The sequence below is a fragment of the Lepisma saccharinum genome, chromosome 20 (assembly GCF_977018435.1).
Source record: "Lepisma saccharinum chromosome 20, izLepSacc3.1, whole genome shotgun sequence".
NCBI lineage: Eukaryota > Metazoa > Arthropoda > Insecta > Zygentoma > Lepismatidae > Lepisma > Lepisma saccharinum.
In genome coordinates this window covers 41819015-41842024 of record NC_139248.1, presented here as the reverse complement: position 1 = coordinate 41842024, position 23010 = coordinate 41819015, and the positions used below count along the sequence as shown (strand labels likewise).

At 35.6% G+C, this 23010-nt stretch overlaps 1 protein-coding gene across 5 annotated transcripts in view; it reads left to right on the top strand.

The window, feature by feature from the left end:
* The window catches only part of LOC146003592 (trypsin-1-like), an 88850-nt gene extending 68032 nt beyond the window's left edge, over nt 1–20818 (top strand). For 2 of the 5 annotated variants that reach the window (XM_083141897.1, XM_083141896.1), the window contains 3 exons: nt 9321–9523; nt 18711–18768; nt 20546–20814. In XM_083141897.1, coding sequence (XP_082998023.1) covers nt 9321–9523; nt 18711–18768; nt 20546–20667 — 383 coding nt within the window. In that variant the 3' untranslated portion in view covers nt 20668–20814. Of the gene's footprint in view, nt 1–9320; nt 9524–10905; nt 11016–18710; nt 18769–20545 lie in introns of those variants that run through there. The other 3 variants (XM_083141899.1, XM_083141898.1, XM_083141901.1) reach the window with 3 other exon arrangements.
* The last annotated feature ends 2192 nt before the right edge of the window (nt 20819–23010 follow it).

Sequence of the window (23010 nt, the reverse complement as noted above, 5' to 3'; positions counted from 1 at the left end):
GGTGTGTGGGTGTGTTTAATTCATTTACGTAACTACCTGTATCCATATTAGTATTTTAGTTTCGTCATTCCATCATCCTGAAGAAGAGGGGGTATTAATACAAGTTATATTTAGAAACATCGTCCCCCAATTAAATTACATGTAAGTATGCTAAATAAAACAGAGTGTATAATTCTAAAAATAGCAATGGGACCCTATGAAGTTAAATATACTATAAACAGGGTAATACATTTCGTATTCTTGTGTAACATTAAATTTTCTCTGTTAACAGACCCAGGCCAGGAGGAGAAAGAAGGAAGGGTAGGAATGATGAATGAAAGAAAATGTCAATGGATGGAATCTTATAAATGAGAGAAATATGATCATGGACATTTTAGAACAGAACTAGGAATAAACTTCAGTAATAATATGTGCACAGAATAAAGATGAAACTTCAAAAACACATATACATTTTATGAAATATTTCCAACAAGTACTGAAGACATGGATAAAGATATGACTATAACTAAAAAATAACAATGAGGAGAGAATGCTGTAAATATGCAAATGATGCCATTATCACTAACACCGAAGACGTACGTAAAGACATACGTAAATGTACTGGAGAGGGACCAAATAGAAATAAAAGATCTATAATAGACAATATGATTGTGCAGAGAGAGAGAGAGAGAGAGAGAGAGAGAGAGAGAGAGAGAGAGAGAGAGAGAGAGAGGGGGGGGGTGAAATATTCGTAAGAGATGCAAAAGTGAAAAGAGGTTTTGAAATAAACACTGATCATAAAATCATTTTATGAGGTATTGGTGTAGTGGTAAGACAGAGGATAGAAAGGAAAAACAGAAAGAAAAAATAATAAATAACAATATGAGACAGGAGATTAAAGTATTCAAACTGAGAGAAGAATGCCCAAGAAGAATTTAGAAAGAAGGTAGCAGAAGAGCAGGTAAAGAACAAGTGGACAACAGAGAAATAAGTTGGAAATCCTGTGAAATAAATTTAAAAAGTGCAAAAATATCTTCAAGACAACAAGTATGTGGAATAACTGGAGTATACAGTAAGAAGAAGGTAACAAATTGATGGATATCCGAAATAGAAGGAGAGGCAAAGGAAAATAAAATTACATAGACATGGAAGAACTCTCTTTAGTTAGGCACCTTAGAGGCATTCAAAATATATACTATAAAGAGAACGAAAAGATATAACGTGAAATATGTGGTCAAGATTCAATGAAAGAAATGTGGGAGTAATTTGGAAAGCATACAGAGCAAAACCGTAAAGCAAATTAAAAACTCTTCCATAAAGTCCTAAAAATTACGAGGAAACTGCCGTTAGAAATTACTATCTGCATGTGATTAAACCAAGAAATTAATAACAAATTCTGAAGATACAATGAAAAGATAGAAGAATATTACTTCCAATAATTATTGAATGAAAATGAGAGAAGTACTGTATTGAAAGAAGAAGAAGAGGAGGAGCGAGGTACTAAAGATCAAAGTATCTTACATGCAGAACAATAAGCAATCACACGGGTAGAGTTAAATAAAACTATTAGCAGTAGTATGATGACATTACACAGAAATTATCAAATTTGTGGAATAGGATGGAAAAGATCTGTTGCTCAGTAAATATAGCGTGAAAGGAAAATAAGATATTGATGAATTGGGAAGTATCAATATTAATACTCATATATAAGAAAGGTAATAATAGTGAGTGTAAAGCATTCTGAACAAGAGAGAACAAGTAAAGGAGAGACAGAGTGGATTCATACCAAGGAGAGTTGTCCAATTTTGAATAATCACTTGTACGTTGAGTTGTCCAAGGTCATGTATTTATAATATAATAATATTATAGTTATAGAATATGATAATAGAAAATTACATCTATGCTTCAAGGATTTTGGAAAACCCGATGAAAAACAATATTCACTGAGAATTTATAGAAGCAACACAAACTTTCTGCAAACAGATTCTATGTGCGAACGGGCAATAATAGTTTAAATGAAAATAAAACCACACCAGAAGCAAAACTATGTGATATTTCATCACAATATTGTTGCTATGCATAATACGAATGGGTGGCGTTCTGATGAGGTAGATGAAGAAATTCAATGTAGGAAATTGGAAATTGGAAAAAGTACCTGTTTCTGAACACTTACATGAGGATAATAATGTTTTGATTGGAAATTCACAATCAAATCTACAAAGAAATCTGGAAATAATAAATGGTACTCTATGAAAGAAGTCTGCGAATATAAATAAAGGCAAAGGCACTGTACTAACGATAAGAACAAAATAAAAACCTTGCATAATAAGCTTTAAAGAAGAAATGCTACCACAAATTTAAAGTTTCAAGTATTTAGGGGTTTTAGTCAATAGTAATGGAAATATCGGTAAACACTATAATAGAGAATACGAAAAAAGTATGTATAAAATGTAATAAATGAATGATTTCTTAGAGAAGACAGATATAATGTTGAAAACAAAAATGTGGATTTATAAGTCAACTTATACATACACAAACGTTGGTATATGAAAATTTATCCAAATAATACTATAGGGATTTCCAATAAGACCAATATGATTTTACAATGAAATGAAATAAAAACTATTTCAGATACAACCAAACTTTTTATTTTGAAGCATAGTTTATTACATTATGTTTTGAATAACACATCATGTTGTCCACTCCGACTTCGTTCACACGAGTGCATTCGATGAACCCAATTTTCGAGGACTTTGTGCAATAACTCGGGCCTAATGTCACGAATGCAGCGTTCGATGTTAAATCTTAATGCATCAAGTGTTCGTAGTTTGTTTGTATAGATAGACTATAGATGGTCCAGTGGCTTCATTTCATAGGTCAACACAATCTTATACGGGTGTAAACCCAAGTATTTTGCAAAATACCCCAAGTTGTCGTTGTTCTAAGCCCTAATTCTTGAGAACGACGAGGAATCGATATTTGGAACCTCTGCAATGCTACGCAATGTTCTCCTCACTTCTTGCATTTCGACCTTTTGTTGGTATTTTCTCATCGAGAAGAGTAAAATCCCTTTAAAATTTTTCAACGATTCGACGAATAGCAAGCACAGAAGGGCGATTATGTGAACCATATTTTTCGCGAAGTGCACGTTGAGTATTCGCAAAAGAACGTCCATTTTCATTTTTTTTTGATAATAACCAAACCTTCTTGAAGCGTGTATTTAGCTATGATGAATTGTCATAGTATACTAAATACAAATGACAACTAGTGACAGTTATAACATTTGAAGCATAGTTGCCAGTTCATTTCAAAATCATATCGTTCTCATTGGAAAACCCTTTAGTTTAACCGGAAGCTATATGATATTTTTGTGGAAGTAGTATTAATGAAAAACAAAAAGAAAACTTATGAACAGTAGAAATGAGGATACTAATGGCAAAGAGCAGAAGATACAAAATTAGAAATCAAACAATTACAAATAAAGTTAAATACAACAACAATACATCAGAATATCCAAGAGCAGAACAATAACAAAGCAATGACGGACGTTATTACTACGTCACCCACACAATAAAAGAAAGACAGACAGTCGCCCAAGTTACCAAGACATGGACTGTTTCATTTGGAACAAACAAAGAGATGAGAAAGAGCTGTTTCACTTTCTGATAGGTAGAAAGTGTAAAAGAGATATCATGTCGATGTAAGTAATAATTTACATGGACTTTCCTTAATATTTCTTTTCTCGAAAATGGCACAAGCCTTACATGTTTTCTTCTTTTCCTCATGTTAGTACATATATTCAGCTACAGAATGGCATACTTAGTTTACATTTGCACTGATGCTATTTTGAGATAAACCTAATTATATTCTCGGGAATTTTTCCAATTTTGAGTATTTAACAGGTTACATCTTAACAGCATCAATATCCGAGAAAGTTTGGTACCGCATTACAATGGAAAGAAACGATGCCTCTTCGAAACAATTGAACGCTTGTAAGGAAGCAGTCTTATATTAACAATATATAGAACAAAATATTAGAATATTGTTGGTTTCCAAAGATCTAGCACTATAAACTTACACATATTCGACTTATAAAAAATTTAGTGCATATCTTTGTACTTCAACATTTTCTATAGAAGAGGAAAATGTTTTTCAAGGTCACAAAATTCCACATTATTGATTTTTCATGACATCCTTTAAGATAAAAGATATCATCGTGATCAAAAAACACAACTATCCAAATATCACTTTTGTGTCTGAATTTTAAAATTTCTTAATATTATTTCAAATAACATTGTTCACAAATAAATGGTATATTTACACTACGTTCGACTGGTAATATTGTCCAGTAAGTAACGTTATATCACTCTAAGGGTGTGAACTTGGATTGGGAGTTATTTGTTGTCCTTATTGCTGTTATTTCTTAGTAACAATCTCTCAAACGTTAAAGTATGGAACGAATCCTGACTGCAAACTGAAATATATCATATTGGCTACATGCGATTATGAAAAAAATATTAAGAACATTAACACATATTCAAATTATATAAAGAAAGTCTCCAAGTAAATTTATTCATGCGGTACCCACTATCCATTTCACAGAAAATAAATGAAAGTGAGATTGCGCAATTGTATTCTAATGTAGACGTGGAAATTATGTTTATCGGTATAGAGAACAAATGTGATTGGAACAAAGCCCATTTGACACATAAAGTCAAAAGATGAAACACTACATGTACAATGTTTTTTTTATTCTGTGACAGGGCCGTATCAAGGTTTGTGGAGGTCATTGCCCAAAATGTTTTCTGGGGGGCCCCCCATTTTTTTATTATCTGTTACTAGGAGCTTTATTAGCTCAATATGTTAACCACCAATTTTCAGCAATTGAAATGGTAGACCTGGTTTTAGAATCAGTAGTCATTCACAATCGAACATATCGCAGATAGGTTTGCAGGGAGAATAGCGCTGTAAAATAAAGTTACAGGACGAAAATTGTAGCGCTATAGCAGCAGTAAAATTCTGCGTCTAAATGTCTACAGTATATTATGAAGAGTGAACGCCGTAACTACAATATATAGTAAATACTAAAGGGGTTCAGACGGACACAGATTGGTTAGTTGATTTGGTGTTTCATGTCCACTTTAAGCACAGTAAGGCTAATCGGGACTGGACCTTCAGTTTAAAGTGGGATCCGAACCACTATGTGCCTCCACTGGGTATCGAACCCGGGACACCTTGATTACAAGACAACGACGCTACCCTGCGCCATCGGGAAGGCCCTGACGACGGAAACAGAAAACTGAGCAGTAGACTGTACTTACGTACATAATTTATTATAAATGATATTATTTACAATTAAGAGTAAATATGTCACTACACATCCACGGTCCATCTACTGGACAATTACCCACAGGTTCATTGTGGAAATTGTATTAACTACACTTTCTTCAAGAAAATTCCCAAAGGTGTAACGCTTATAGTAGACACACTTTTCTTGCCCTTTTCGCCGAAAATTCATCTACTATATCATCGAAGTCCAATTCACGAAGAAGTTCATGATCAATGCTTAATAAAGAAAGATTGGATAAGCGATCCTGTCCCATGGCAACACGAAGCCTGTTTATCACTAGTTTCATTTCTGAGAAAGGTGTTTCTCCGCTGCAGTTTGTTACTATTAAAACCAAATACATTCTTAAGAGAATTTCGACATTGGGAAATGTACTGCGGAACGGGTCCTTACATACAATATTATACATACGAGTAGATAGTTCCATTGGGATGTCTTCCTGATGTTTGACATTGCTACCGCTTAGACCTACTAAGTTCCACGAACGGCGTAACTGGGAATTAAGAGTGGCGTTACATTGTAACCGAAACCTGTACATACATAAGTCATACACCAAATGTTAGCCCTATCCAAGTAGATATTTTTGAACATAGAAACAACAAACGGGGTGCAGTGTTGTTCATGCAGTGTTGCCAAATGTAAGTGAAAGTGTAAATTTATTTTTCCACAAAGCATGGAAAATTGCATGTCAAACATTCGTACGGAAATTTGGACGTCAATTTCCACCTTGGGTAGGTGGACTATTTCGCCATCTATAGTTCAGAGAAGAAAACCGATCGTTTTCGCGTATAGCCAATCCTGAAATGCCTCGTAAAGGCGTACCGGTCCAAATGGGTGTTTTAAAAAAAAATGAGGTACAGTGGCAACACTGTTGATGTTTGAAGCCAAGAAAAGGTGTGTTTAGTGATGGTCTATGACATGGAAATACTGGAAACAGGAAAAGAAGAAAATGAAAATTATGGTGAAAAAAGTGTTACTTACCTACTCCTGGCAACCATGCAATGCGCGTAACAGGCAGTGTAGCTTTACAAAAGATGTTGAAAATGACAACCATTTTCCCTGAGACATTCATCAACACGTTTTATCATGTTGGAAGCAACTTTATGCAAGGTTGATTGGTTTATATTGTTAATGGATGTGCAAATGTTTATTTTTAGATCATCAAGTGTTCTTGGGTTATTAATGTAAACTGTTTGTTTCAAATAACCCCACAGAAAAAATCTGGAGACGTCAGATCCGGGGAACGACTGGGCCATAAGTTTTTGCTTATAATGTGATCGCCAAAAAACTCTGCCAACATGTCTAAAGTTGCATTAGAGGTGTGACATGTTGCGGAGTCTTGTAGAAATCAACAATCACGTTCATCACGTTCCAACAGAGAAATAAATTGTGTGATAAGGTTACGATAAACTATTCCGTCAACTGTTGTGTTGAAAAAGAATGGACCGATTATTTTTCTCCGCGAAATCGCGCACCACACACCGATCTTTTGTGGATGAAGTGATTGTTCATGTAACAAATGGGGATTGTTACTTGACCAGTGTCGAGAATTTTGACTGTTGACATATCCATTTAAGTGGAACCATGCTTCATCCGTGAAAAAAAAACCTTATCCAAAATATTCACACCATTGTCTGTAATAAAATTTCTAAACTACTGGCAGTATCTTACACGTGCACCTTTGTCTGCTTCCTTCAGTTCTTACACAGCCTGTACCTTATATGCACGTAGGTGCAATTGTTTTAACGATCGGTGAGTTGTTGTTTTTGATACACCTGACTGTGCAGCAAGTTTACGAACAGATTTCCTGGGAGATTGTGATATTCTCTGCTCCACATCATGCAGCACACCTTGTGTCAAAACTGGTGGTTGTGTGTGGTAGGGTTTGTCATTAACTGATCATGTTTCACGAAATCTGGAAACAAGTCGATATATCGTCGAATTTTCTGGAACACTGTTATTCGGATATTTCTCGCGAAACACAGTTTTTACACTAGCGTACGATTTTGAACAAAAATAATGTTCCACAATGAACACCCTCTCTTCTAAAGAGTACTTCATTTCACAGAACAATTCTAATCTTCCCCTACGAACAATGCGAAATGCACGGCTCAAACAGTTCTGAGTACACAACTAACTGATTCTTTTGTTCTCGTTCGGTGGGCGCTCTTATCGTATTGCATGGTTGCCAGGAGTAGGTAAGTAACACTTTTTTCACCATAATTTTCATTTTCTTCTTTTCCTGTTTCCAGTATTTCCATGTCATAGACCATCACTAAACACACCTTTTCTTGCCTTCAAACATCAACAGTGTTGCCACTGTACCTCATAATTTTTTTAAAACACCCATTTGGACCGGTACGCCTTTACGAGGCATTTCAGGATTGGCTATACGCGAAAACGATCGGTTTTCTTCTCTGAACTATAGATGGTAAAATAGTCCACCTACCCAAGGTGGAAATTGACGTCCAAATTTCCGTACGAATGTTTGACATGCAATTTTCCATGCTTTGTGGAAAAATAAATTTACACTTTCACTTACATTTGGCAACACTGCATGAACAACACTGCACCCCGTTTGTTGTTTCTATGTTCAAAAATATCTACTTGGATAGGGCTAACATTTGGTGTATGACTTATGTATGTACAGGTTTCGGTTACAATGTAACGCCACTCTTAATTCCCAGTTGCGCCGTTGGTGGGACACCCTGTAGTTGTACAAACTGCATCAGCTCATTCTCTAGCTAGGGTTCCAGATCCTCCTCGTAGATGCTCGCAAGCTCACGAGCTGCAGATGTAATTTGTAATGGAGTTGCTACAAACAGATCGACTGAGAGCTGTGCTACAATTGGATCCAGAAGAGTGTAGTCATACGAATTTTATACATATTAAATTGTCTAGGGAATTTAGTTCTTCCAGGTGTTATGTAGCATGATAACTTGTTATTAGAGGTATTTCATTTTGTTCTTCAACAGATATAACATTAGGGGTATTGATTTTATGTTAATTCATGAATTTGGATTTTTGCTTCATAAGAAATCCATCTTGTTAGTACTTGTCTTTTAACCCACTGACTCATATTGGCCCCGTCTAGTTCACTACATTTTTTGACACTAGGTGTAGTGCAAGTGTGTATTGGTGTCAGGCTGGTGCAAGGAAATGACTTTTGACTAAGTAGATGAAGTGCGATGTTCAAGTTCAGAACATTCAACAAATGCCTATGTGCTGCTTTAAACGCGCATTTGATTACTTAGCACACACCATGAGATCATACACCACACGGTAAACCGCTCCAGAACGTAGTGCAAACGGTGCAGAAACCAAACACACTACTTGACAAATCGACAAAGTAAACGAGTCGGTGTTGCACCGTGTAACCAAGAGAGAGTCAAAAAGTACAGGGGTTCTCTTCTACTAAGGTGATTTTGTGTCCGCATTAACAGAAGGATGCCAATAGCCTCAGTGCTGACAAATCCACAGTTTTTTTGTAAGCAGTGAATAGATCTAAATGAGAACTGAACATAGCTATTAACATATTTTTCAATTGCAATGAGTTATTGCGTGTGTAGCTTTTGACATGAAATCGTTTACATTTTCTTATATGTTTCTCGTTTCTTGCCACGACTTAACTTCACTTTCTTTGGTGATAATTGTGGTGAAAAGAGGCCGCAGGGAGAAATGATATCCCATTTTATGTTATGGTAACAAATTGCTGAAAAGTAGAACAATCAAACTATACCTGCAATGTTTGATCATGCATTTCTTGTGCCATCAAAAATGTCAGGTATATTTTCCAGCAGGAACAATTGTATGCCACGAGGGTATATTATGTTTCACCAATAATTACTAATTAACTAGGTAGTAACGGTATGTATATATGTAATTTATTTTAAAGCTGTACCAATTCCGTATGGGATTTTTCTCACATTTCAAGTTGCCATTCTAAAATTAAATGTACTGGTGGTAAATATTTACTTACTGCTATCGATTTCAGATCTAAACCTATCCGGAAAGCATGCGGATGTTGTTGGATGGGGATATGTGGAGAAAGAGAGCAAGGCCGTGCAGGATATGCTGCAGAAGGCCACCTTACTTGTCACCAACAGAGAGGATTGCATTTGGAAGTTCCAATACACGGCAGACGAGATAGATGAATCCAGCTTCTGCGCTTCGGACACTTACGTTGACACTTGTCAGGTTAGTGTGAATTATGTTCTTGGCACATGTGGTAAAATATATAGCTTCAAATAAATTTATTACGTTTATATTTTTCCTGTCATAGTGCATTAGTGCATCCCATTGTGTTCTGCATTCATGTTGGCCAATTGTTGTTCAGGTATTTCCTGGAAACTTGTCGATCGACGGGACGAGCTATACAACAATACGTTAAATTTCTCGCTCTATTTCTAAAATAAATAAAAACAATTTTCTTTTGAGTTCCAGTCACTACGGAAGATAATTCGAGAATGGGAAATGTGAAAATGCATGATTAATGTTGGACGTACAGTCCTTTTACAAAACAATGTCGCATGGAATTTGCCGAAGTCCAATGTCTTCTCAATTTATGTTGGTAGCTCTGCAACAAGGAAGTGTTGTGAAATATACGATCCTCCGATCAGAGTGAAGTTCGCTTCGGAGGAGCAGGAGGCTTGACTCACGGTTTTGTTCACAGGAAGTTCAACCAATGCAGGATTTTTAAACATGAGATAACGTCTCCATTGGTTAAATATTGATTCAATAACGCGAATCAGCAGAAAAGATGAGCAAAAGTTTACATTGTCGCTTAAATTGCGTCTCATTGATTCAAATTAGTATTAATTTGTCCCAATTTATAATTCATGAACTTAATATGTGTATTCATGTATGTCTTTGACAATATATGTCACTCATTAGAACAATTTTTACATTGTTTTCACTACGTGCGATGATATTTCATTTAAAATAAAAGTACATACAATTACGTCAACAATGTCGAAAATGAATCTATTTAAGCACTATTTGAGAAGGGAATACAAAAATTCAGCAATGTTGTCTCATATGCTGCTTACTCTTCAATTTTTCTTTTTGTGTGTGTGTGAGTAGGTGAGGGGTGACACAAAGTAGAAAATCAATAGTAATTTTTGGGTATTGAATTTTATATTTATACACATACAAGATTAAGAAGACATTTATTTTGATGCACGTGGGATCAAGTAATAAAATGTCATGCAAAATCGCACGATATAAGATTGTTCAAATGTATTAACTCAAATCAATGTGTCAACAATTTATTATACTGTCAGACATTCGGTACATCTCGTTACAAAGTCTCACCATATCACCATTCACTAATTAATCGAATTTAATATTGATCTACTTCACAGTTCAATGTGAAACAATAGTCTCGACTCATATCAAGTGAGACGCAAACTAAATTCAATTCTCTAATTGTATGTAGTTTGTATGTTGATTGATTGATTGATTGATTTGGTGTTTGAAGTCCAGCATGTTGACTGTAAATATAACATTTTACTCCTCCTGATTAACAATTTGTTTTTATATCTATTTAAAAAATCTAATCCAACGTCACTTCCACGTAGTACAACCTGGACTGCATTTTGTAGACTAACGAGGCTCTGGCGACTGGACCTACTGTCAGTATTATCTTCGTAGGACTGTGAGTGTGTTGTCCTGTGTTTTGTCCTTGTTTGTGCTGACTGTCCATTTACAGCCTCAGCTTTAACCCAGGTAAGGATATTTTAGTTTTCAAACACGCTTTTATTTTTGTAATGATAAGGGCTATAGTGTGAAGGGTGCATAATAGCTTTTATAGTTTTGACACACCCACATTTTTAATTCAAATTAAAAAAAAATCTTAACATAGTGGATGTTTCAAAATGACTATTGATCTACTGAAAGCAGTAAAGTAGAGAAACTACAAGTGAAAATAAGTGATTCAGTATTGTGTATAATATGTTAAGCTTAATATTTTGGCTGTAAGTATTACATTTGATTCCCCCTTATTAATATTTTATTTAAATATTTTTGAAAATCTAAACACATTAGATGTTTCCAAACACCTATTGATCTATTGAAAACAGCCGGCTACCGTGAGTGGTTAGCATCTTGCGCTACAACGCCAGGGGTCCCGGGTTCGAATTTTGGCCTGCGCATGAATGTTTGTGTGTGTCCATTCATCACTTTCATCATATCATCACTTATCCCCATATTTGCAATAGTCAAAAGTGGCACAAAAACGAAGTAAAATAAAGCATATCAATCAATCAATCAATCTTCTGAAAATAGTAGACAAAATTTTCAGAGCGGTAAGTAGAAAATTGACATGAAATAATACTCGAAGAAGCCAACCACTATGAAAATATGTTACATACTCCCCCCCCCTCCCCAAAATCTAGGAACTCGAAATAATACATGGCATGCGATTTACTAGATAGTCTGCTTTTCAGTGAATTGTTTCGTCGTGCCCAGTCAAGGATTACTACCTTTCAAGGTAAAAGGGGAAGGGGATGAAATCCACCACAGCGCCACGACGTATGAAGTAACAATACAAGCATCCAATACAACTGATAAGGGTTCACCTGACCTTGCAAAATGTGGGAAACACGTTTCACGCTGGTGTGCAGAATGCAAATACGCGGTGACTGTGACGAAATCTGGAACTAAAGGTGGAATGAGAAATCGTTTGCAACACGTAACAATGACACTTCGCATTTACAAAATATGAGATATGTAGACCTTGATTTATTTATTATAGTAGACGGTAGAGAATTACTTAGCACAAAAGTCTAGTTCTAAATTGCAGACCTCAAAGTCTATTGCAGGTTGTAAAATAAATGTGTGATAGACAACAGATAGGTTAATAAAGTTTACAAGATTGCTAACGACTCTTAAGGAAAGAAGTTCAACGAAGCTTATTGAGCGAGAAAGTGGGGAAGTGTTAAAAATACCGGCGTAGGTGACTGAAGATCGAAGGTTCGAATGTCTTATAGAACCTGCTATTTTTTTCCCATTAATTTTTGGGGCTTAATAGAATTAATGTATTGTCGACATTTATAAGAAATAAAATATGAAAACTATCCTCCTCCGTGGCAATTCGCTGTGTTTTTAACTCCGACTGCGGGACGGAAAGTGTTCTAGTCCTCCTGGGTTCTCGGTCTGTGTATAGGACCGGTGGCAACCCACCATCTTGAGGAAATTGGGGAGCTACGAGTGACTGGCGTAACCCGGTGTCAGATATCTTCTATAATGACTGAGGGTTCGACGTGCTGACCCCACGTCACCCCGTTACCAATTGAAGATCTCCACCCTTCTAGGTGGGATTGTGGGAGGGAGACTGGCAGTCGGGAGGTAGGCCAAGGTCCTTCGAGGGTTGTCGCACCATGGGTTATAAAATATGAAAACTATTCCTTCGGTGAATCTAATTACTCATCGTTGTCACGTGATATTTTTTCAGTATACCTCCTGCAATACTAATTAGTTCCTGAGAGAGGTAATGAATTGGCAGAGAGATATAGGTAGAATTCGTAACCCATCGTAACCCAGCTGATGTTAAAACTGATGTTAAAATATAAATTGACCGTTTAAGAAATGAAGAAGCACTAACAAACTTTTATATTCACATACCTCTTTACAAATTCCCGATCACGTCACTACAAATGAACCAATCTAGTGCACGCTAGAACCTTGACGTATCAATACCTATGGGGTATCCTACCACTACAACAAGCCGCGTCACAACCTAAATTTTTCAAGCCGTAGACTTTCCATGTAAAACGACTCCGACGTAAATATAGTAGATTTTGTAACATTCATACCACCTTTCGTTAATTTGCTACAACAGAGTGTTTGTGTGTGTTGTTTACAAAATATAAAGAGGTGGGTGGGGATTATATTTCTATATAATTCCCATTGAACGAATTCGTGTTCCCTTATAATCATGTCGTATGAAAGAATGAGCTCGTGGGGTAGTGGTTATCGCACTGGGTTGTCGCTCTAATGGTCGTAGGTTCAAATCTCTAAAGTGTCAAAAACTTTTCGAAGCCTTTATTAATTCCCCATTGTTACTATTTGAATTAGTCTTCTTTGAATTTAACAATGATTTTACAATAAACTTTCTCTCTTTTAACATGAACAGATGAGGACAGGTTTCTTATTATTATAATTGGTAATTTTGGTGGTCTAAACGCATGTAAAATCCAAAATCCTAGATATACAATATTTTCCTGCTGAATTCTAAGTCCACTTTATGCGCAGATAAGATAATCGGGCCTGGACCTACAGTTTAAAGTGAGATATGAACCACTATATGTCTCCACCGGGTATACGACCCGGAACTCCTTGTTATCCTGCACTGAACTTAGAAAAACAGCTCCCCCCTCCATTTCTAAAATAAATTTACATGAAATGAGGAATATATAAGATAGTCAATATTGATTGTTTTGATTATTGAACGTCACACATAATATTTTATACAACTAAAAGAATCACCTATTAGTCTTATCTTTTCCAATATCCTTCTGTTTCTTTCCCCCCACCCCCCAAACACACATGCATCAAACAAAATGTCTTCTTAAGCTTGTATATGTATAAATATAAAATTCAATACCCAAAAATTACTATTGATTTTCTACTTTGTGTCACCCCTCTCCTACTCACACACACACAAAAAGAAAAATTGAACAGTAAGCAGCATATGAGACAACATTGCTGAATTTTTGTATTCCCTTCTCAAATAGTGCTTAAATAGATTCATTTTCGACATTGTTGACGTGATTGTATGTACTTTTATTTTATTTGACATATAAATTTGCAATTAACATGATGAGTGTGATGAACCCAAAATTTTAGAATGTTGCGATGGAAATAAGGAAAATATCCTACAACCCTTCATTATTATAAGCGTTCCCCAGAGCATAGTGGTATCCACGTCTTGTAATCAGTGTGTCTTTTCCGAATTCCAGTCAGGTCGCATAAAGTTTCAGAATCCCGAGTCGTGATTGGCCTATGTGTGCATAAAGTGATGTTAAAACGAACTCTTGACTTCAATAATGCAATTTGTGTATTTTCTTTCAGCTGCAGTTCCCTCTTTTCCCGACAAATAACAAATAAACATCATCATTAACTCAACAAATAAAAATACATCACTAAATGAAAAAAAATGAAAAATGTTATTACGTCCAAACCACCATATTATCGTAAATGTAAGTGAAATATCATCGCACGTAGTGAAAACAATGTGAAAACTGTTCTAATGAGTGACATATATTGTCAAACACATACATGAATACATTTATTAAGTTCATGAATTATAAATGGGACTATTTAATACTATCATTTGAATGAATGAGACGCAATTTAAGCGACAATGTAAACTTTTGCGCATTCTTTTTGCTGATTCGCGTTATTGAAACAATATTTAACCAATGGGGACGTTATCTCATGTTTGAAAATCCTGCATTGGTTGAACTTCCTGTGAACATGACCGTGAGTCACGCCTCCTGCTCCTCCGAAGCGAACTTCAATCTGATCGGAGGATCGTATATTTCACAACACTTCCTTGTTGCAGAGCTACCAACATAATTTGAGAAGACGTTGTACAGACAAATTCCATGCGACATTTTTTTGTAACCCAGACTGTACCATACTGAATACCATAAGAGAATTTTACGATAAATGACAGTGACAAATGTGGCAAAATATATGTTTCAAATACGTACATTCTTTAGGTTTATATTTTATATCGAAAAATATAAACTGGTTTAATCAACACATTTACATTCATATGAACTGACGTACAGAGATCGAATTCATTTACCTGATTAATGTTAACTACAGCCATTCTAGATTTTGAGACACGAGGACCCCATGACTGGAGTTCTAATAATTTATGGGAGTTATTTAGACATCCTTTTTTTACAACATTAAGTAAAAAAAAATGACCTAAATACTAAACATCTTGCCAAGAAAATTCTACTAATTTCTAAGCTTCGCATCCTAATAACACAGGTCAACAAAAGAATGTCGTTAAGACTTTTTTTACATCCAATAACTGATTTTGCATCTTCAAGATGCATAGATTACAGAAAAGACTGTCGTTTTGTTGTATCACATCAGTTTCTTAAAACTGGCACGTAATATGTACATGCTTGAACATGCAATTATGTATTACACGTGAACCATACAACTAACATAATATACTAAACATTCATAGAATACACATTGCATTGTATTGCGTCCTTAATACAGATATAGATTAGTATGCTTGAACTTACAATTCTGTAATACACGTGAACCATACAACCAACATAATATACTAAACATTAATGAAATACACATTGCATTGTATTGCTTCCTTAAAACAGGTATAGATTAGTATGCTTGAACTTGCAATTCTGTAATACACGTGAACCATACAACCAACATAATATATTAAACATTAATGAAATACACATTGCATTGCATTGCGTCCTTAATACAGGTATAGCTTAGTACATGAAATGCATAAACACATTTCACATTGACTATTGTAACATATAAAGTCCGAAGGAAAAGAAGCACGAAAACCACTAATGGTCACGTATATGACCTGTCAATAGAACCGTTGTCACTTGGATGAAAAACTCCTTGTACGGAATGTTCTGTTGTGTACTTTACCAGGATCATCACGTTTTGGAAACGAACAGTAGTCTGCCATCATTGATGTATTCCAACGTCCCTGTGACCGCCATTCCATTTTCCATTTTCGTTGTACTTTGCTTTTTCTAGTAGTCGCTCAAGAATGCCATATGTCTCCTTCAGATGGACAGAATGATCAACTGGGACTGATGCTACGATGTTACCATTATGTAGCATCACACCTTCTAAACTTCTCTTGCTTGAATCAGTTCTGAGCCTCCATCAGTGCCGTATCTGCAAATTTTTGGTCCTCCCGCAAAATATTACTGAAGGCCCCTTCTATACAAAATAAATGCACTTTTGAGATGAAATGTCAAAACTTTTGCTGTTATTCAGTTTCTTCAGTCCATCCGTGCGTTTGTGTGGAAAATTTGATTTTTGTTAGCGTCGGTTTTCTGCCACTCTTGGCTAATCTCGACAATGAGGATGATGATATCATGAAATTCAGGAAGGAACACTCACATAAAAGTCCATTCCCATGCTCTTGAGAGCTGTTTAAAGAGACAATAATTCAGCTGGTATGGATGCACCAATCCCTATTTCATAACATTTCTGTAATTGGTCTGCTTTTGCTTACAGTTCGTTCATGTGTTGGGTTTGGTATGCAGTAGTGTTTAGGTAAGCAAATGAGGTTTGAGGGGGCCCCAAAGTAAGTAAGTAGTAATTTCGTTATATAGACGGGATTTTCGTCAATTTTTCCCCTCTAGTATGTAGTAAGACCCGTCTCACCTCTTAACTCACATGTACGTACAGTAGAATCTCTACTAGTTCCACACCATAAATGAAGGGAAGAATCACGCGCGGTTAGAAAGATATTAATGTTCAGTTAGTGGTATGGAGCATTAAACAGAAGTTATTAACCGAAAACTACTGCATTTTAGCCAACTTAAAATGAACAACAAATCTTGTCTCTACATTGCTCTTTGGTGCATGAAAAATTACTACGTTTATGTTGATTTACATACACCTTATTGATTATGTAGAGGCATCCCCGGGCCCCCCACACTGCGAGGTTTCACGGTTTATAGATCCGGCACTGGCCTCCATTCATCTATGTTATTCTCTTCTCCTTACTTATTTCTGAGGTTTGGAATGTCTATGCAATATACTAAAGAGCTTTCCTGAGTAAAATACTGTTCTAGTTTTATCTCGTGATGTCTGTAAACTGTTACACATGTTCCTTGGGAAGGAGGTTTTTTCTTTCGCATTGAAGCTAGAAGTTCTACAGCACCCTTTGGGAGATTTAAATCTCTGACCAAATCATTGAGTCCATTTTGTGAGAAACTTTGGGGTGTGACTTGTGTGTCTACCCAGATGTGTCTGTTATCTTCAGATAACTTGACTGGCGTAGAACTTGATTTATATTGCAGTATCTCAAGGTTCTCCGAAGGGTTCAGTACACGAACATCAGAGCCATGTGGTATAGGCCTTGTAGCAGAATCCAAGACCAGATATAACATTCCTTTTTTTTTGCATTGAATCTTTTTATTTGCACATACAAGAATTACTATGAGTAATTGTTGACTTTCACATCGATATTTGTATTGCAATTTCATTAGGATAGTGTGTATTTTTAAATCTTATTATTAAATAGACACATGTAAACTATTAAAAATTGGTATGTGATAGGACAAAAGTAGGGTCATTTCTGGATTCAGGTACAAAATTTACTTATAAAACAAGCGTCACAATCAAAAAATGAAAATCCGTGTTGACCTGTGTAATCTACGTAAATCTACACATATATGTTAAAAATTAATTACAAATTTTGGAAGTTATAAAAAGAATAGACCAAATAAGAAACAGGAAGTAGTAACGTTCACGTACTTTCGTTGACTGTAACAGAAGGTTGCATTACAGGGCAGAAATTTGCCAAATTTCAAGTAAATAGTAATATCATCTTATACAGTGTTTTTTTTTAATTCCTATGATATTGTTGACAATATCGAGAATTATGAAGACATGTAGTGTGGAATTATGTAATGCGAAATAACAACTCAAGCGACAAACGACATTTTCAACATTTGACATAATTTACTTAAATGAAACTTAAACCATAGTCCACTTGAATCTTTCCGTAGCGGGATATGCTTAAGCAAACCCGTTGTTGTGCCTCAGGCCGGATCACTGTACTCCATTGCGATATTTTACCAACTTGCTTCCCACTGGTACTGCTGGTGCTGTTTCTACACATTATTGTCTTCATGTTTAATCACACAACACATAATTACAATGTACAGCGGGGCACCACATATATGTGACATATATATTCAAAATTGTACTCTCCTCATTTTTTGTGACATTTCATTAATTGTTTGCATTAAATATTATTCGCTTAAAAACTATTAGTCTGTTGTGAGGTTACAGGCTGACATAAGCAATTTCTTAATATTTTTATTACATTAGTACTTAAAGTTTTTAATGACATTAATAATTTAATAATTATGTAATCAAATAAGTAATTGTGGGAGTAAATTCCCCCTTTCTTTTCTATGAGTTTTCTTTTAACGAATAAAATTTCCAATGCGTGGACAGTTTTTTTGTTTTCAAAAACTATTGACAATCTTTCTTAACAAATTTGTGCAAACATTTTAGCAAGGATTGTCTACTTTTATTTTTCATTCAATTCAAGATTTGTTTTCTTCTGGAAGAATTTTTTGCAAAATAGAGCATGTTTGGATAATTTTACACTACACTCGATTTCTTTCAGGGAGACAGCGGTGGTCCGTTGATGGCCAAGAACGAACATAATGCAACTGTCGTAGCTGGTAAAGTATTTATTTAGAACGAAGCCAATAATGCTATAGTGAACGAGTGAACGAGTGAGTTTGTATTTTGACTCCACTTTATGCACAGTAAGGCTGGATTCGAACCACTGTTTCCCTGTTTTGATTACCTATAATATTGTATAAATAGGTATTAAATACTGTTTGTTTCTGTTAACGTAAAATTAAACAATGTCTTACCCGCATAGGAATTCACGATTGTTAATGGAAATGCACGATTTTGAATTTGAATTCACAATATTGTTAGCTATTGCCTATTTTTTTTTCATTCTAAGTTCGTACTATCGTGCATTTTTCAAAGGTTTAATACATAGTATCTTGCCCTTTCCACAATTTCTAGTGTATTTTGCCTACTTCTTTTGGGCATTTGTAGTGCTTAAAAATCCAGGTTTTCATTAAAATACACTACATAGCGCGATGTTCACGGGATTGGAGCGCAGACATTAAACCAAACCATGCTATTAAAAAACATAATCACACACTTTTATAAAATGTTACTAAGGAAACTACGAGTTAGTTTGGAGTAATTTAATGTACTTAACTATTTTTCCATTATTATTCTCAATTCTTATACGTAGCTACCCTACATGCCTCCCAATTTTAATGTCATCAGCTTCACCCCAAATTTACATGTCAATGATATCCAATACTTCAATTTCCATATTGTCCAACCATCCATTATAAATAATTACCAACATATTTATTTCGCGTGAATTGATCAGGTAGGTATACCTACCCTTTGATATTAGTGAATAACAAGGATTACTTGTCATACATTCATTAGGCAAGTCCCTTTTTGTGTTATGCAGCGGTAAGGTGGTATGACCAGCTAACATATTGTTTAACCTTTTCAGTTATTTAATTTTTAAATTAACACACTTCTTAGAGATTAACACAAGAAGTTACGAACCAAAGATGGTCAAATAACTAAGCATAAATATTTAATGTAACATTAAGGGAGATGAGAAAAAGTAAAGTAGAATTTAAGCCGTAAATTGTAGGTTTCCATATAACAGTACATAAGGGCTATTTTCAGCAGGAGGTTTATTTAAAAACGAGCGTGAAGGACTCTAGACTACATAATTAGAGCAAGTAAAAAAATCAGTAACAGAATTTCTACAAGAAATATCAAGAAAGAATAATCCCAAGTCTTTTAGTTTCTGTTTCATTTGTCCTAACATGATTCCCCACTACTTCAATTTTAGACCCAGTTTAATATAATGAAAATCATTATTGCATCTAGTTTTAAATCGAACAAAGAGTGCAAGGAAAAACAAAAAAAACTACATTACTAAAAACTTCAAGCTACTAAAATCACTAACATAAACCCCTACTACATTGTCTTTGCTCCATTTCATTTTGTTCCACGAATATCTGGAGCAAGAGAAGGAAAACAAGTCTCTGCGTAAGTAGTGACTCCGCAGAGCTCGGCCAATGGTGAATAAAGAGGAAAATGTTGCTGCAGGTATTAGCTGTCAGCAGGAATGAGCAACGTTTCGCGCCTTGCATTCGCTTTCTACCCTCTTCTACCTTTTTGTGCGACTTTGGTCCACAGACTCCCGGATTAGGATATGACATTTAAGAGTGAGAAATTCAGCTTAATGTATATTCCTGGAGAATTCCTTCTTCTCCTACCTTACTTACATCATAGCCACGCTCCTTGCCCATCTAGTGGCAAAAAAGGCTCTATTCCTTGTTAAGTACAATGCATATGGTTATGCCTTCTTCCAAGTACACTTTAATTTATTTTTCTTTGCAGGGCTCGTTTCTTGGGGCCACTCCTGTGACGATCAGAATTTCCCAGGCATTTATGTCAACGTTAGTTATTACGTTGACTGGATTAGGAACTCCACACTCGACGCACAATATTGTGAAATTTAAAACTGCTCTAGGAATACACGACTAATCATGTTTTGTATATAGTGTAATGTACAATAAATTATTTTCACTTCATTCATTAAAATGGTTTAGTGTTTACTTTGCGCATACCTTATGGTATACAATAGTGGCATTCCATGAGAAAGTGACCTGAGTCTCAATTTTTAAAATAAAATGCAGTGATGTAATTTTATTCTATCTTGCGAGTCAACAATCTAAAATTACTTTATCTAGCAAAGAGATAAAATTTTACAAATTTCATTTTACTCTAATTGAGTTTGAATTTCGTGATTGGTGTAGTCTACGTCAACGACATTTTTCACTAGGTCATCAAGTATGAGTTGTTGTGTGAAGTTTCTCAGTGTCATTTCTTTAAAATTCAATTGATGATTTAGGTGAAAAGATATGGATGTTTCTGTAATCTTTCAAATTAAACATGTTAAGATAGTGAAATATCTACTGTGAGGTTATGCCTGAAACAACACAAAAGTGAAGACATACATATTGTTCATTGATTCCTTAATAAATGTATGTTACAAGCTTTTGCAATGCAAAAGAATCAGCATATTTAGACATTTACATTTAAAATACAAGTATGGAAAGATATTAGTAGTGTAATTGGGGCGTTTCAAAGTAGTACTTAGTAGGTATTGTTTTTTTTTATCAATTGAATATCACTTTTTGACATATTTTGACAATTTTTTGTCCATGTTTTAGCGTATAGCGATGTTTTTAGTACAACTTTCAATGCATTATTTTTTTTCCCCACTCGTACTTGGTAGGTATGCATTTGTAGCCTTTTCTTTATCAATTGAATATCACTTTTTGACATATATTGACAATTTTTTGTCGATGTTTTAGCGCTTAGCGATGTTTTAGCAAAATTTCCTATTTTTTCCCTTTTTTCCCACTCGTACTTGGTAGGAATGCCACGATCTTACGTGATATAACTTAACCTATCCTTTTTTATTACGTGCTAAAGTACACGAGAGCCTCTACTAGTAGACCTAGTGGCCCGGTTCAACGCCCGAAAGTGAGGCTCGGTGAGGCTCGCAGTGTTGCCAACCGCTTATTCGAAAAAATCACCAAGGTTTTTGGTCTAACCTAACCTAAAACAGCAAGGAGTTGGCAATTTTGCTTGAGAGTTCAGAAAACCGGAAGTGAGGCTCGGTGAGGCTCGCAGTGTTGCCAACATTTTACTCGAAAAAAAATCACCAAAGTTCTTGGTCTAACCTAACCTAAAGCAAGAAGCTGGCAATTTTGCTTGAGAGTTCTGCAACCGAAAATGGGACTCGCAGTGTTGTTAACCCCTCACTCGAAAAAAATCACCAAGGTTTTTGTCTTGGTCTAACCTAACCTAAAGCAAGAAGCTGGCAATCTTGCTTGAGGCTTGCCTTACAGTGCATAAAGCAAAATTGCCAACCTACTGGTACTTTTGCCATGGCCTTTTACAAAAAAGAGAGAGGAGAGAAAGAGGTGAGAGAGAGAGGAGAGAGAGAGAGAGAGAGGAGAGAGAGAGAGAGGAGAGAGAGAGGGAGTTCACAAACATCAAGTGGGGATCAAAAAAACCTTAAAAACTTATTTTCTCTCCACGTTACGCGCCTCATTTATTGCGCTGACGATGTTTTACAGCGAAGAAAAGAGCACCAAAACATCAAAAACTCACTTTACTCATTTGGGGATTACCAAAATCTCAAAAACTCATTTTTATTAATTGAGGTTCACCAAAACCTCAAAACCTCACTTTCTCTCCACGTTCCGCGCATTTATTCGTTGTGCTGACACAGCGTGATGAGTAAATAATGTACTCTCTCCCATCCTTTGAAGGATGAATGCACCTTATCGTAATTTTCCAACTCCGGGACCAATGTTTATATATCGTGACCTTTGTAAACCTCTTTCGGAATCGATGTGCCACACACATGCGTGCGCGCGCCTATATTGTGACGCAAGCAAACAAACAAATAATATTTTTTTTAAGATTCCTGGCCCCTAACCCCACTTCCGGTTGCCATTTTGGATTTCCGAACATAGGTTGTATTCATATTTTACTCACATATAGGCGTACGTGATGAATCCTCAAACAGATTTTTCCTAAGTCTTACCGTTTCCAAGATAATCCCACTTCCGGTCGCCATTTTGGATTTCCGAGCATAGGTTCTATTCATACTTTTTCTCACGTATAGGTGTACATGAAGAATCCGCAAACAGAATTTTCCTAAGTCTTACTGTTTTCAAGATAACCCTACTTCCGGTCGCCATTTTGGATTTCCGAACATAGGTTCTATTCATGCTTTTTCTCACGTATAGGCGTACGTGATGAATCTGCAAACAGATTTTTCGCAA